This window comes from Alternaria conjuncta (genome assembly GCF_024043145.1).
Source record: "Alternaria conjuncta strain BMP 0040 chromosome Unknown scaffold_10, whole genome shotgun sequence".
In the NCBI taxonomy this organism is placed as follows: domain Eukaryota; kingdom Fungi; phylum Ascomycota; class Dothideomycetes; order Pleosporales; family Pleosporaceae; genus Alternaria; species Alternaria conjuncta.
Genome location: NW_026250099.1, coordinates 673,762 through 687,101, shown reverse-complemented (window position 1 = coordinate 687,101; position 13,340 = coordinate 673,762). Strand labels below are relative to the sequence as shown.

At 53.3% G+C, this 13,340-nt stretch overlaps 5 protein-coding genes across 5 annotated transcripts; all 5 read left to right on the top strand.

Annotated features, from left to right (window-relative positions):
* Window positions 1-818: 818 nt before the first annotated feature.
* Window positions 819-1,583, top strand: J4E85_007298 (uncharacterized protein; the record flags this gene model as incomplete). Its single annotated transcript, XM_051471530.1, has 2 exons — window positions 819-1,286; window positions 1,350-1,583. 2 exons carry the CDS (start codon window positions 819-821, stop codon window positions 1,581-1,583), a joined length of 702 nt encoding a protein of 233 aa, XP_051324604.1.
* A 3,287-nt stretch (window positions 1,584-4,870) lies between these two features.
* J4E85_007297 (uncharacterized protein) lies at window positions 4,871-6,196 on the top strand (the record flags this gene model as incomplete). The annotated part of the gene is made up of 4 exons (XM_051471529.1): window positions 4,871-5,310; window positions 5,365-5,746; window positions 5,795-5,968; window positions 6,014-6,196. The coding sequence occupies 4 exons, from the start codon at window positions 4,871-4,873 to the stop codon at window positions 6,194-6,196; spliced, it is 1,179 nt and encodes a 392-aa protein (XP_051324603.1).
* A 400-nt stretch (window positions 6,197-6,596) lies between these two features.
* J4E85_007296 (uncharacterized protein) lies at window positions 6,597-7,315 on the top strand (the record flags this gene model as incomplete). The annotated part of the gene is made up of 2 exons (XM_051471528.1): window positions 6,597-6,763; window positions 6,811-7,315. 2 exons carry the CDS (start codon window positions 6,597-6,599, stop codon window positions 7,313-7,315), a joined length of 672 nt encoding a protein of 223 aa, XP_051324602.1.
* Window positions 7,316-8,124: 809 nt separating this feature from the next.
* Window positions 8,125-10,078, top strand: J4E85_007295 (uncharacterized protein; the record flags this gene model as incomplete). Its single annotated transcript, XM_051471527.1, has 2 exons — window positions 8,125-8,212; window positions 8,259-10,078. 2 exons carry the CDS (start codon window positions 8,125-8,127, stop codon window positions 10,076-10,078), a joined length of 1,908 nt encoding a protein of 635 aa, XP_051324601.1.
* An 830-nt stretch (window positions 10,079-10,908) lies between these two features.
* Window positions 10,909-13,311, top strand: J4E85_007294 (uncharacterized protein; the record flags this gene model as incomplete). Its single annotated transcript, XM_051471526.1, has 4 exons — window positions 10,909-11,097; window positions 11,150-11,753; window positions 11,801-12,069; window positions 12,118-13,311. 4 exons carry the CDS (start codon window positions 10,909-10,911, stop codon window positions 13,309-13,311), a joined length of 2,256 nt encoding a protein of 751 aa, XP_051324600.1.
* Between the last annotated feature and the right edge of the window lie 29 nt (window positions 13,312-13,340).

Genomic DNA, 13,340 nt, shown 5'->3' with positions numbered 1-13,340 from the left:
GACACCTTCTGCATGGGCAAGTGAGTATGCTACATCACCATGTCATTCTCAATGTCCTTTATGTTCTAACTATCCACTGCTGTGGTTCGCACTAACATCCTCCTCGCTCTGTTGTTTACTCACCTCCACCGCCTGGGGTCGAGATGGGTTACTCCCCGCTGTATCGTCATCTCTTGTCCGTCAATCCATAATGTACCGACAGCCTCCTGTCTGAGGTCCGTGTTTGCCGGTGCGTCATACTTTCATGTTCGCACTCACTTTTCACAACACTGCGTTTGCACTCTCCTCGACCCATATCTCCCCACAACAAACTCACCCACGACTTGCGATATGTCTACATATTATATTTAATTGAGCGATATTCCATCACAACACGACTCCGAATGGCCTAATAATCCCTGGATGCGTCTCCTGGGTTGACCTTGAGAATACCGTTGATAACAGCCATTTCGGTGAGTGAGTTCGATCCTCATAGTCTACCGCAGTGTTGTGATTATTTGTTTTTGCTCTTTTTTGCTCACTTTGATGTCTTTCACTCGCCTTCACTCAGACTTGGGGATGGCGTCATTTTTGCTCTTACTTAATCCAGTACTAGTGGGTAAGTATACGTTGATTGTAGTCGCAGTGAGTGTGGAAATCCGGCGTGAATATCAAGTGAATGTGAGCGTGAAGGGGAATTCACTACTCTCCTTCACTGCAAGACTTTTACGCACTGGAGCCTAGGTCATGTAAAACTTTCTTCTGGTCGTAATTCTGCTTCCTTTAACCACCCACATACAATCAAGCTATCATCACTTTAAAGCTTTTTTGTATACATCATGCCTACATTCTCCGAGCTCACCCGCACCGAGAAGCGCGACATGATTCGCGGCGAGCCCTTCGACGGTCCGCAAGTCACCATGGAGCCCAGGAGCGTACGTGACCTCCTCGATAAGCTCGACAGCATCCCCAACAACAAGTTGGGCACTACACACCCCGCCGCCGCCTCCCTCGCCCTCCTCGAAGAGAACTGGGGCGTCGACATGACCTCCTTCCCCCCTCCCCCTCCCATGTACGGTGGACGTACATTCCGTCCGGCCGGTGACGCGGCGACTTGGGACTTGCGCCTGTTGGCCACTCTGGCAGTCTTGTCGGAGTTTACGCACGGCCAGGGCGACTACATGGGCAGCCAGATCAATTCGGCGGTAGAATTGAGGAACATCAACAAGAGGTTCAAGAAGGACCTTGACTTGGTGACTACGGTCGATGTGGTGAGGGTGATTCGCGATCTGCTGCATCCCCTTGAGGTAAGTTCTCTTTTGCTTGTGAAGATATTTTGATTGCAAACTACAAATGCTAACGAAATATAGATGAACGAAGAAGATGTCTTGGCGACAAGGAAGCGCAAGAACGAGTACAACGGCCGCCGCCAGTCCGAGCGGAAGAACATGAAGGCCACCGAGCAGGCCATAGACACCGACATGCCGGTTGGGGGTGAGGCGATGGAGAGGGTTGAGAAGAAGTTGAGGAAGACAAGGCTTCCTGACAAGGTCGAGTCTGACTCTGAGGAGGAGATGTTGGCTCCTGGAGACCGCATGGAGTAGATAGTTGCGGCGGGGTGAGTGGTTGTCGTCGTCTCGCATCCTGATGACGTTGGACTTCGCGCTGTGAAAGAACAGCCGGGCAGATACCAATACAGTACAGTACCACCATGAGTCGATTATCCTAGTCGAATGTCGACCTCTTCCGTGTCTGCAGCATCCCATTCATCCTTCCACACGTGTCCTATAGCTTTCCGGTAAGCTATCCCATCTTCCCACTCGATCCAAAGAACGTCGTAAGACATGAACTGCCATTTGGATGCTGGTGTATAGATCTCACAAGCGAAGTGATTGAAGTCAGGGAAACACTCCCGAGGACAGGTCCATTGGAAGACCTCTCCTTGGTTAAGGTCACGCAGCTTAGCATGTTCAGTACACACAGGCCTACCCACGCTGATGCAGATGAGTTCAACATCGTGTTGAGGTAACTGAAGAGCATTGAGCGAGATGTCGATATCTAAGAGACCGATCATTTGACCTTCAGGACCTGTCAGGATAGGCGTTTCTTCTCTCAGGTCGTCGCGATGGTGCTCGGATAAAGAAGCAATAAGCCGCCGAGTCCTGAACTCTAGAATAGTAGAATGAACGCATCCAGCTGTCAAGCTTTGTAACTCATCTTCTCGAACCATAGGGTGCTTGTCGAACACTTCGATAGGTAAGTGGGGTGAATAGTATTCGTTCTTCGCTAAGCTAATCGAGCCGCGGGTTTCGTAGTAGTGTAGGTCCTTGACATATTCCTTCCGCTCGCCGCGCGGTTCGATGATAACTTTGGAAAGTTCAATAAGGTGAGGATATTCAAGAGTGGAGCAGTGGAGTCTTCTTATCGCCAGTCGGCACGCCGCCTCGGCAGAATTCATGTTAACTGGCCCAGACCAGCCCACCCACGACCAGGAAGGAAACGCTTTCAAAATTTTGCCGTGAGGATCCATTCGCCTTTGTTGGAGGTGTCCTGCACGATAATTCCGAAGGGTTTCCCCATGATGCCAGCAAAGCATACTGGGTAGGAAGAGTTCCGGTATACCAAACATGAAACCGCTTTTCATAGCTCGTCCTTGCACAGTGGTGAACGCATTGAATGCAGCTAGGACATCTTCGGAATAAGTCAACGTCCGTTTGTTGTATGTTTGAACAGCACTACAGTACCCCTCGAAATTAGGATACGTTTCCCAAGTCCGACGTGACAGTTTTTTAGGAACCACGAGCCGATACTGTTTTCTTTCTGATTCTTGGGACTGTTCGCAAATCCAAGACACTGATTGATCATGAAAAACGACCGTGCGACGCGAAAATGTCCACTCTTGAAAAGTCCAGCCGCGGTTATGATACGCCGTACGTGGTGGTTTAGTTCTAGGCGCTGACACCTGGACGCGGCAGCTGAGACCAAAATTATATACTTCAGAGAGTGGTTTCCTTGGTCGCTCTTTGTTGACTCCAGGTATACCGTACGAACTGTCTTCTCCTTCCGTGGCAGCGATAGTGACGTACGCATTGGAGTATATATATGCCATGGAGGCCAACAGACGTGGCTTTGTGACTTCATCATCCTGAACAATAGAGAATCTGTCAACCCATAAGTAGCGAAGGCCTAAAGCGCGTACAAAGTATATGCTGTCTAGAATAGTGTTGGGGAGGCGAGTGCGGTTACAAGGAAGATCGAACGCATATTCCTCGCTCAAAGCTTCGACATTGGCTTCGACTGTCTGGAAAGGGTTGACAGCTGTCCCCCAAACATAGCTCAAGGCGGCGTATCGCCAGTCTTCATCATGCTCTGATTGCTTCACCAGGCAACGCTTTTCCACGTCGATGAATCGTAGGTCTGTGGCGCCCGGCGTCTTGGTCCTTGAGTTCGTAGTTGCAGCACATATGCCTGTGTGATCCGTTTCACATCTACTGATCCACCTCTTGATACCCTCGATGTCGATTTGTTGGTCAAAAAGGGGAAATCTGGGCGCACTTAGAATTGTATGAATCTCCAAGACGAAGGAGTAGATAGAAAATATCCCGTCCTCGACTCTTTCGTAACCAATTTCCAACCACAAATCCTCCTCTAATTTAGAGTAGCAAATAGAGCCGAACCAGTCTCCTATACAATCGGTCCCTGTGTGGATTTCGAACCTTCGCGCTATTTTTTGGCATGTAACGCACCCAACGTTCTGCTGGACATCACGATATCTCCACACGTACTCGCCGGGAGGTTCCACCTTCTTCTCTATCGCGTCCGCGACTGATTTGCAAAGTGCGCACTGCACCATGTCTCAATGGCGTGACAGATGTGTGCGATCTTGAGGGCGACCACGCGTATTGGACTCTTTGTGCAGATAACACGGCCAACGTCCGCTGCTGACCGATGCGGGGTTAACACTCATTGGACATACGGACAATGTTGAGTTGGGAAGAGCATCACTCGTCAGGTAACGAGTGTAGACGTAACTCGAGTGGAAACCAGATGAAAGCTTGAGGGTATGGTGAGTAGGATGAAGGTGGGTGCGGAGTGTGACAAGGCAGCTGCCACCTCATGCGCAGCCTGATGACATCATACGTGCTTATCTGCATATTCAGGCTTATGAGTATACCGATCAACGGAAGAGAAGGTAAATTTCGTTTGAGCGACTTGTCAGAAAGAATATGTCGAGTACATGAGGATAGGGGAGCGGCATAGGCGGTCAGTGGGCGAACAGTGACTATCTAGTACTTAGGTAGGTAGGTGGTGGTTGACAAACTTCGCGCTAAAGGGCATCGCGATCGCCGGCCGCATCTGCACCCCAGATTCAGAGCCCACTTCTTTCATCGGGAATAACAGGGCATCAATTCAATCCGATTTCACCTACAGCAAATCCAAAATCACACTCATTCAATCCCATATTCAGTCACACTATCCCACAATCCCATGAAGATCCCCATCCCCCAGCCCCATCCACGGAAATAAGCCCCCAGCCTTGACAGACGTCATGCCTGGCGCACAACAGTCACGTCCCAAGCTCATGGCGCGGGCACCCTCCCCCTCATCCGGGAGATCTGACTAGTAGAAATGAGGGGAAGTACGAGATCGGCTTCCAATGGCGTTGGCATCGTGATGGGGGATTATGCTGTGACGTCTTCTAGCATACGGGGTATACAGAGCCGAGGGCATGGCAAAGAGACATGCTTAAGCAGTCGTGGTCCGCTGAGTAGGCTGTTTGTTGTGCATTTGCTAGTACTTTCCTCGCTCTGGCACTGGTGTTGAGGCTCAACAGGCTTTGAATCAAGCCGTTCCTCTTCTTCGTTTAGTGTTGCTTTGACGTGCGTTCAGAATGACATCTCAAGGACCCATGGCCCCAGGGCCGTCGATAACACGGGATTGGGCAGACGACCGCTCTGATGATCGTCTACACACCGTTACTTCTGGTACGAGTGCTACACCTCTGACCCAAGCGCAAACACAGTATTCGGCGCATTCTACCGACTCTGAACTCTCGGCCCATCGAACGTCGTCGAGCGCTCAACGGAAGCGATCGGTACTTGGCTTGCATCCTCAAGCACCCATCGACGAAGAGCATGATCACGGCGCGGCCTCCGAGTTGCTGTGGTCGCGTATACGGACGGTGATGAGGGAGCCGTTCGCGGAGTTCTGGGGCACCGCTATAATGGTTATGTTCGGTGATGGAGCGGTTGCGCAGGTGTTGCTTTCGACTGGACAGACGACGGCTCCAGGTGGTAATGGGTTCGGGCAGTATCAGTCCATCAACTGGGGGTGAGTCGAACATCGAAGTATTGGAACGTCGCAAGGTATGCTAACACTGAGAAGCTGGGGCCTGGGCGTCATGCTTGGTCTGTACGTAGCAGGCGACTCTGGCGCATACCTAAACCCGGCGATTACCCTCAGCAACTGCATCTTTCGTCAGCTGCCCTGGCGGCGGTTCCCTATGTACTTCGCCGCACAGATGCTCGGTGGGTTTGTTGGTTCTGGGATCGTATACGCGAACTACATCAGCTCCATCGACTGGTTTGAGGGCGGGAAGATGCGAACAGTGCCTCCGGCTGAGAAGGCTACTGCGAACATCTTCTGTACTTACCCACAGCCATTCCTTACCAAGACTAGCCAGTTCTTCTCGGAGTTCATCGCAAGTACACTGTTGATGTTCGTCATCTTCGCGTTGAAGGATCCGAGCAATAATGGTGTCCCGAAGGTATAACCGATAAGAGTAATCGATGGTATGGTGCTGAATCTACTATAGTCCGACAAATGGTTTCCTCTCTGCTTGTTCTTCCTCATCTTCGGCTTGGGGTCTTGCTTCGGCTGGCAGACTGGTTATGCGATCAACATCGCTCGTGACTTCAGCCCAAGACTGATGTCTTATGCGGTCGGATATGGTCATGAGGTGTGGTCCGCTGGCGGCTACTACTTCTGGGTATTTCTTCTGATGGCGTTCGTAGCTCTTGCTGACCATGTCTAGATCCCGATGGTGGCACCATTCCTTGGCTGCGCGTTTGGAGGCTTCCTCTACGACATCTTCATCTACACGGGTCCCAGTCCTATCAACTCGCCATGGCTCGGCTTGAAGCAGCTCACTCCGGGTAACGCCATGCGAGCGAGACGAGAACACATAAGGAGAGAGAAAGAAGAGGGGATTGTGTAACAGTCCATTCTTTGCAGCCGATCATGAGGCCTGGCAAGGTAGATATTCCATGAACAGAAACGCAGGCTCTGAAACAGCCAAGTTCCCTTTATTGAGGTATTTTTTGTTCGTGATGTATATAGAAAGATGATTGTAAGCCGAAACGAATGGCATCTCATCTGTTCAACAAGAGCGAAGACGTTTGTGAGTACGCGTGGAAAGAGCCTTCAGTGGTGCTTAGTCATTCACGCGTGTCGGTGTTGTCTGACGCCATTGTGCCCCGCTGATGCCCGCAAGCCGCTGTCAGGCGCCGCATACCAAACTTTGACTCACTCGCAACTACACACCACACATCGAAATACTCGCGCACCACGTCCATCCCCTTCGGGAACAGATACGATCTCGCATACCTCACGACATAATGGCGAAAAAGGGCGCGGTCGGCGGCGATGGAGGGGGCTCGAAGAAGGCACAAGGACAAGCCCGCAAGGCAGACGCCGCTGCATCGAAGCAGGCTGCAAAGAACCAACAAGCTGAGAAGGCAGAGGCAGAGGAATGGAACAAGGGCGCAAAGTCAAATGCAAAGGCGTATGTGCATCTTCGCCCCTACTTACGCAGTAGCTAATATATCATAGCGAGGCCGCAGCAGAAAAGGCCGCTGAGGCAGCCCGTAAGAAGGCTGAGAAGGAAGCCCTGCTCCGTGAAGAGGAGGCTTCCCTGCCCTCCAAGCCCAAGGGCAAGAACCCCAAAGCCGAGAAGAAGCCCCGCGGGGGCGGCATCGACTCAGCGCTCGGCTCCTTCGACGCGAAGCCTGGCGCGCTCAACGCCACCGGTATCGACAACGCGCTCGACGCTCTGGATATCACGGGCAACAGCCAAGACAAGGTGGACCGCCATCCCGAGAGGCGCTTCAAGGCTGCATACGCTGCGTTTGAGGAGCGAAGACTGGACGAGATGAAGGACGAGAAGGGTCTGCGACGACAGCAGAAGATCGACCAAATCCGCAAGGAGTTCGAGAAGCACCCCGAAAACCCGTTCAACCAAGTCAACGCATCGTACAACATGACCAGAGAGGAGATCGCCGCACTGCGCGATTCAGAGAAGGAGAAGAAGGAGAAGAGGCTTGTGGGGGTCAACTGAGTGGCTGTGTTACTTTCGCGTACTATTCATATATGGGGGCGTTCTGGGTAGACCTGGGACGATACGCCTCAGCGCATGATCGCAGACGGGCCGAGGCATGAGTTGGAGGGGTTTTGATTAAACTCCGCCTCATGAACGAGCCATGGGTCCGTAAGCTGACTTTCATTATTCAACATTCTTTCCTGTTGCTTATGGTTGTGATGATCCCCGCGCTCTTAGCACTACGACGGCCCCGATCGCCCCTCATTCGTGCGGGTAGTGTACCTCTAGCTGATCATCCGTAGCGTAAGAGATAGTCGTGCAGTCGGTCCTGGTGTTGGTCGCGAGAGCACTGCGACACGCGACGATCTTTTCTTAGCAGCCAAACAATAGCAAAGCAACAGCACGTCGGCACGGCCAGTGAACACAAGGGATTTGAGGAGGCCAAATAATGAAGGACAAGCCGCCCGGACGACCGTACAGTGGCGCCAAAATGGAGGCCCAAAAGCAGCGCAGCCGCCGACATGAAACATGCGTGCTAGTTAGCCATTGGCCGACACCAAATCCGTTCCTGCGTTTCGAAACGCCCGCTTACCCAATCCCTGCTGCACCCGCGCGCTCCTTCCCCGACTGCCCTCACCGAAGAAATATGGGTCCACGCGAGTTCGATCTTAGATAAGCCCTACTCCCGGCATTCACCATGCGTGCCTTGCTCTCCTTCACGTTCTGCAGCCTCGGCGCTATACAGTCGTTCTTTTCTTCCCTTTCTCTCTTCCTGACTTTTAGTCGTTACCTTCTTTTGAACTCTACCCATTCGTTTCTCAACCAATATGAAGTACTTTACCACTACTGGAGCAGTGCTCCTCAGTGCCCTTACAGCGACCGCCGGCGGTATCAAGTTCGACCCCGAGGATGAAGGTGAGGATATTCGCAGCAACCGCGCTACAAAGCTAACCTTCAGAAGCGTCAATCCTCGCCGTCACTCGACAATACGCGTACGGACTGATGTCGATGTACCAGGGCAATGCCACAGGCACATCCATCGAGGGTGTCGGAGTCTGGCCCAAGCCCCACTACTGGTGGGAGGGTGGCGCCGCGTGGGGTGGCATGATCGAGTACAGCCAGTTCACCGGCGACGACTCACACGTCAAGACGCTTCAACAGGCATTGACTGCCAACTACGGCCCCGACAACGACTTCATTCTGTCCTACCGCAAAGGAGAGACTGGCAATGACGACCAGGCTTTCTGGGCGCTTGCCGTCATGAGCGCGGTCGAATACCAGTTCCCCGATCCCGCAGATGCGCCTGCGAGCTACCTCGAGGTCGTGACCAACGCTTTCGAGAATATTGTCGGACGCTGGGACGAGACAAGCTGCGGTGGAGGACTGAAGTGGCAAGTGTACCCTGAGAATAGCTACGGCTACAACTACAAGAACTCAATCTCCAACGGCTGCGCTTTCGCTCTTGGTGCGCGCCTTGCTCGCTACACTGGCGAGCAGAAGTACGCGGACTGGGCTGTCAAGATCTACGACTGGACAAAGAAGGTTGGACTTATCAGCGACCAGTACGAGGTGTTCGATGGTACAGACGACAAGACCAACTGCGCCACAGTCGCCGACAAGACCCAGTGGTCTTACAACAACGCCATGTATCTCCATGGATCGGCCTTCATGTACGACTACACCAACGGCGAGAGCACCTGGAAGGATCGCACTTCCGGCTTCCTGGATCACGCTGAACTGCTGTTCTTCAGCCCTTACGAGAACGCCACAGACATCATGTACGAGTGGGCCTGCGAGACGGGTGAGTCTGGCCGACACTGCAACCTCGATCAGCAATCATTCAAGGCATACCTTTCTCGCTTCATTGCTAAGACTGCCATGGTCGCTCCCTTTACCAAGGACAAGATCGTGCCGTTGCTGAAGGCTTCTGCGGTCGGTGCTGCCAAGGCCTGCTCTGGAGGCACTGACGGCGTTACATGCGGTAGCAAGTGGTACACTGGAAGCTGGGACGGCACCTCTGGCGTCGGCCAGCAGCTGTCGGCCTTGGAGGTCACCCAGGCGCTCTTGATGATCGAAAAGGGTACCCTGCCTGCAAAGGGCAACAGCGCGCCGAAGCCATCGAGCAGCCCTTCCACCAAGCCTAGCTCTACGCCAGCCCCATCATCTGCTCCTGCGACAAGCGATGCCGTGTCTTCAGCCACCTCTGTGTCTAGCCAAGTTCCAGCTGCCAGCGAAGCTACTCCCTCATCAAGCGTCACCAGCGAGACACCTGCACCCAGCAAGGCCCCATCCACCGAGGCGCCTTCGAACGACAACCACAACATCGTTCCCAAGTTCCCAGAGGCTGATGAAGCTCCTGTTTCCACCCAGGTTGTTTCATCAGTCGTCGTCGTAACAAGCACGTCGGTCTCAAGCTCTCAACCCTCGGCCTCAGGCAAGCCTGCTAGTCCGTTGAACGGAGGCTCATCCAGCAGTTGCGCCCGCAGCGTAACCCGGACGGTGACTCTCGCGCGCTCTTCTGCAACCAGCAGCTGCACGCCCAGTGTGACCGAGACTGTCTACGTGCCGGCAGCATCGGCGACTACGGGTCTCGTGGTAGACTCTTCGCCAGCTCCGGTTGTACCTCCTGTTACTACCACGTTGATGTCGGCGCCCGCTGCTAATACCAGCTTGCCCAACCCGACATCTCCAGAGCAGTTCCTCGGCGCTGGCTCTGCCCTCACCGTCAGCACCTCTGTTGTCACCGTTTTGGTGGCAGCGATGGCCTTTGCTATGGTGTAAGCCTTAATCTGCACATTGCATCTTGTCTTGATCTTCTTTACTGTACATATATACCCTTCTTGCTTTATAGACCACCATATTCCCGGGCCGCTTGACGGCACCCTCTGATAGATTGGAATGTATAATGGTCCTCTCATCTGACTACCCGCATCTGTGATTATGATTTTGACTCAGTCATCAACGTGTGATTCCAATAGCTAACAATGAAGGTAGACTTCTGCCAGATACCTGCATCGGTGTGGCGCATCCTCAGCTGTGACTTTAGTGGAGCGGGCTCAGCTGGCTCCTACCCCACTAGAAAAGGGCCGCCAACAATTAATGTGCGATGACATAGCAACCATCCCACTTCCCCGGCCCTATCTGCAACCCTCCACATATCCGAGCTCAACAACGAAAATAGCGCTGCGGATATGCGCTGCTGAAAGCTTGATTTCCTCAGCAGAGCCAGCGCTCGTCGGGTATCGGCTATCCAGGTCCGCGCGGATTCGGAACTTCCATTTACTGTGGCCTGATGTTCTTCTTCTGCACGCGACCTACATAGAGAAAGTGCTAGAACGTGAAGGTGCGTGACAACATGTCTGAGTCTGCGCTCGGATGCTAACGAAGGACATTACTGTAGCTTTCAACGCAGCTTCATCGTCAGCGACCCTGTTCCGCCGTGCGCGCATCTCGTATCTCGTCACCCCTCGTTTTCTGTCGCATTCGCCATCGCGTCCGCGGACGGATACGCATCACCAGCTATAGGAGGCTACACCAACCTCGCCCTCCTGGCGGCGCATACCATATTCTTTACATCCGCCGGCAGCATAATCGTGGTCTAGGTAGCCGCCATGGCGACCCAGAAGAGAGACGCGAAGGGCAAGAAGCTCGCCGTCATGAACAAATACGTGTACGATGCCTTCTTATGGACATTCTCGATCCTGGTGGAGCTCTTCTTCCGAGAAGTGCATCCTAGGAGTAGTTGGAAGGTACCAAAGGAAGGCCCTGTTATCTTCGTGTGCGCACCGCATGCGAACCAGGTAGGACATGTTGCGACGATACCTCGTCAGAATTTATGCTGACACATGGCAGTTTGTCGACCCCCTCATGTTGATGAGGGTCGTAAAGAAAGAATCCGACCGCCGAATCCAATTCCTAATCGCCGATAAATCGATGAAGCGCAAGTTCGTAGGCGCAATGGCTGGCTTGACAGGTGTCGTGCCTGTAGGAAGAGCCATGGACATGACGAAGCCTGCAGAGGGCAAGATATACCTCCCCGATCCCATCAACGACCCGACGCTTGTTCGGGGTGTGGGCACCAACTTTGAAGATAAGAAATTCCAGGTCGGCGGCTCCCTCGTACTGCCTAAAGTGGACAACAAGGCGGCGACCGCTGAGATACTCGAGATTAAGGGCCCGGAAGAGATCAGGCTGAAGCGTGGCTTCAAGGGAGGTGTTGCCATGCAGCAGATGACTGGGCGAAACGACATGACCAAGGACGGCACATTCGTGGACGGAGCCAATGCGAAGAAGGGTATCGCTGATGGTTACGAGGGAACACCCTTCCAGGTAGCGCCCAAGCTCGATCAGACAGAAGTTTACGATGCGGTACATGCGGTCCTCCACCACGGTGGAAGCATCGGTATTTTCCCTGAGGGTGGTAGCCACGACAGAACTGATCTTCTTCCTCTAAAAGGTAAACTACCCCATAGCTCAAGTATTCAATACACTAACATCTCCCAGCTGGTGTTGCTATCATGGCGCTTGGTACAGTGCAAACGAAGCCAGACTGCAACCTGAACATCATTCCCGTCGGCATGAACTACTTCCACGCCCACAAGTTTCGATCAAGGGCCGTCATCGAGTTCGGCACGCCCATTCACGTCCCACCTGAGCTAGCCCAGAAGTTCGATGGCCCTGGCAGACGTGAGGCCATCGGAGAGATGCTGGAAACCATTCGTCAGGGTCTTATCTCCGTCACGGTCACAACACCCGACTACGATACACTCATGGTATGTGCGATACACACCCATACTCTTTATCACTGCTGACCCTTCTAGGTCATCCAAGCTGTGCGCCGCCTCTACAACTCCAAAGGCACGAAGCTCCCTCTTCCAAGGATCGTGGAGCTTAATCGCCGCCTCGTCCAGGGTTACGAACGCTACAAAGACGACCCTCGCATCGTCGAACTCAAGAAGGAAGTCACCACCTACAACGGCAAGCTTAAGGCGCTTGGCCTCCGGGATCACCAGGTGCAGTATGCAAAGATGCATCCTATTACGGCATTTGGCCTTTTCTTCTACCGTCTTGGAAAGCTCCTCTTCCTGAGCATGCTCGTCCTTCCCGGAACTCTGCTCTTCAGCTTGGTCTTCATTGTCACTAAGGTTGTCTCGATCAAGAAGGCCAGAGAGGCACTCGCTGCATCAAACGTCAAGGTTCAAGCCAGAGATGTCATGGCTACGTGGAAACTTCTTGTTGCCATGGCTGCCGCTCCAACAGCTTACGCTTGGTATGTTTGCTTGGGACTCTACTGGTACTCCTACAACCAATGCAACGGATACCTTCCCGCTGGCATTCAGAAGCGCTGGCTCATCATCCCCCAACTCGTCGTCTACGTCACCCTCACATACGGCGCTCTCCGATTCGGCGAAGTCGCCATGGACATCCTCAAGTCCCTCGGCCCCCTCTGGAAGATGATGAACCCCTTCTCCAACAACGAACTCGTCAAATTACAAGAGCGCCGTGAGAACCTCGCCCAGCGTGTAAACGACATCATCAACGAACTCGGTCCGGAGATGTACGAGGACTTCCACTCCAAACGCATCGTCGAGGATCCCTTCGTCAAGCAAGAGCGTCCCCGCACACCACCGCAAAAGTCGGACGAAGACGCGGAAAGAGAAGCAGGCCAGGACATCGAAACCTACGACTACCCCGCGTCACCCGGCTCCATCAACGAGATACCACGCAACGAATCGTTCCACGACCTCGCCAACCAAGACTTCTTCTCTAGTCGACCGCAGACGCCGAAGAAGAGTCGTAGCCGGAATAGCAGCAGTGCGAACCTGGGCGGCTTCCAGCTCAAGCCCTTCAGTACTATTGATGGCAACTTGGACGAGGTGAAGAGGAGGCTGACAGATGGTGTCAAGCAGCGGACGAGGAAAAGAAGGAGTAGCGGAGAAGGAAGCTGGGACGATGGCGAAGATGGCGAGGGCCTAACAATGGGAGGAAGAAAAGAGCGATCGTATACCAAGTAGTTTTTGGTCGTGATGGTAGTTTGGATGAG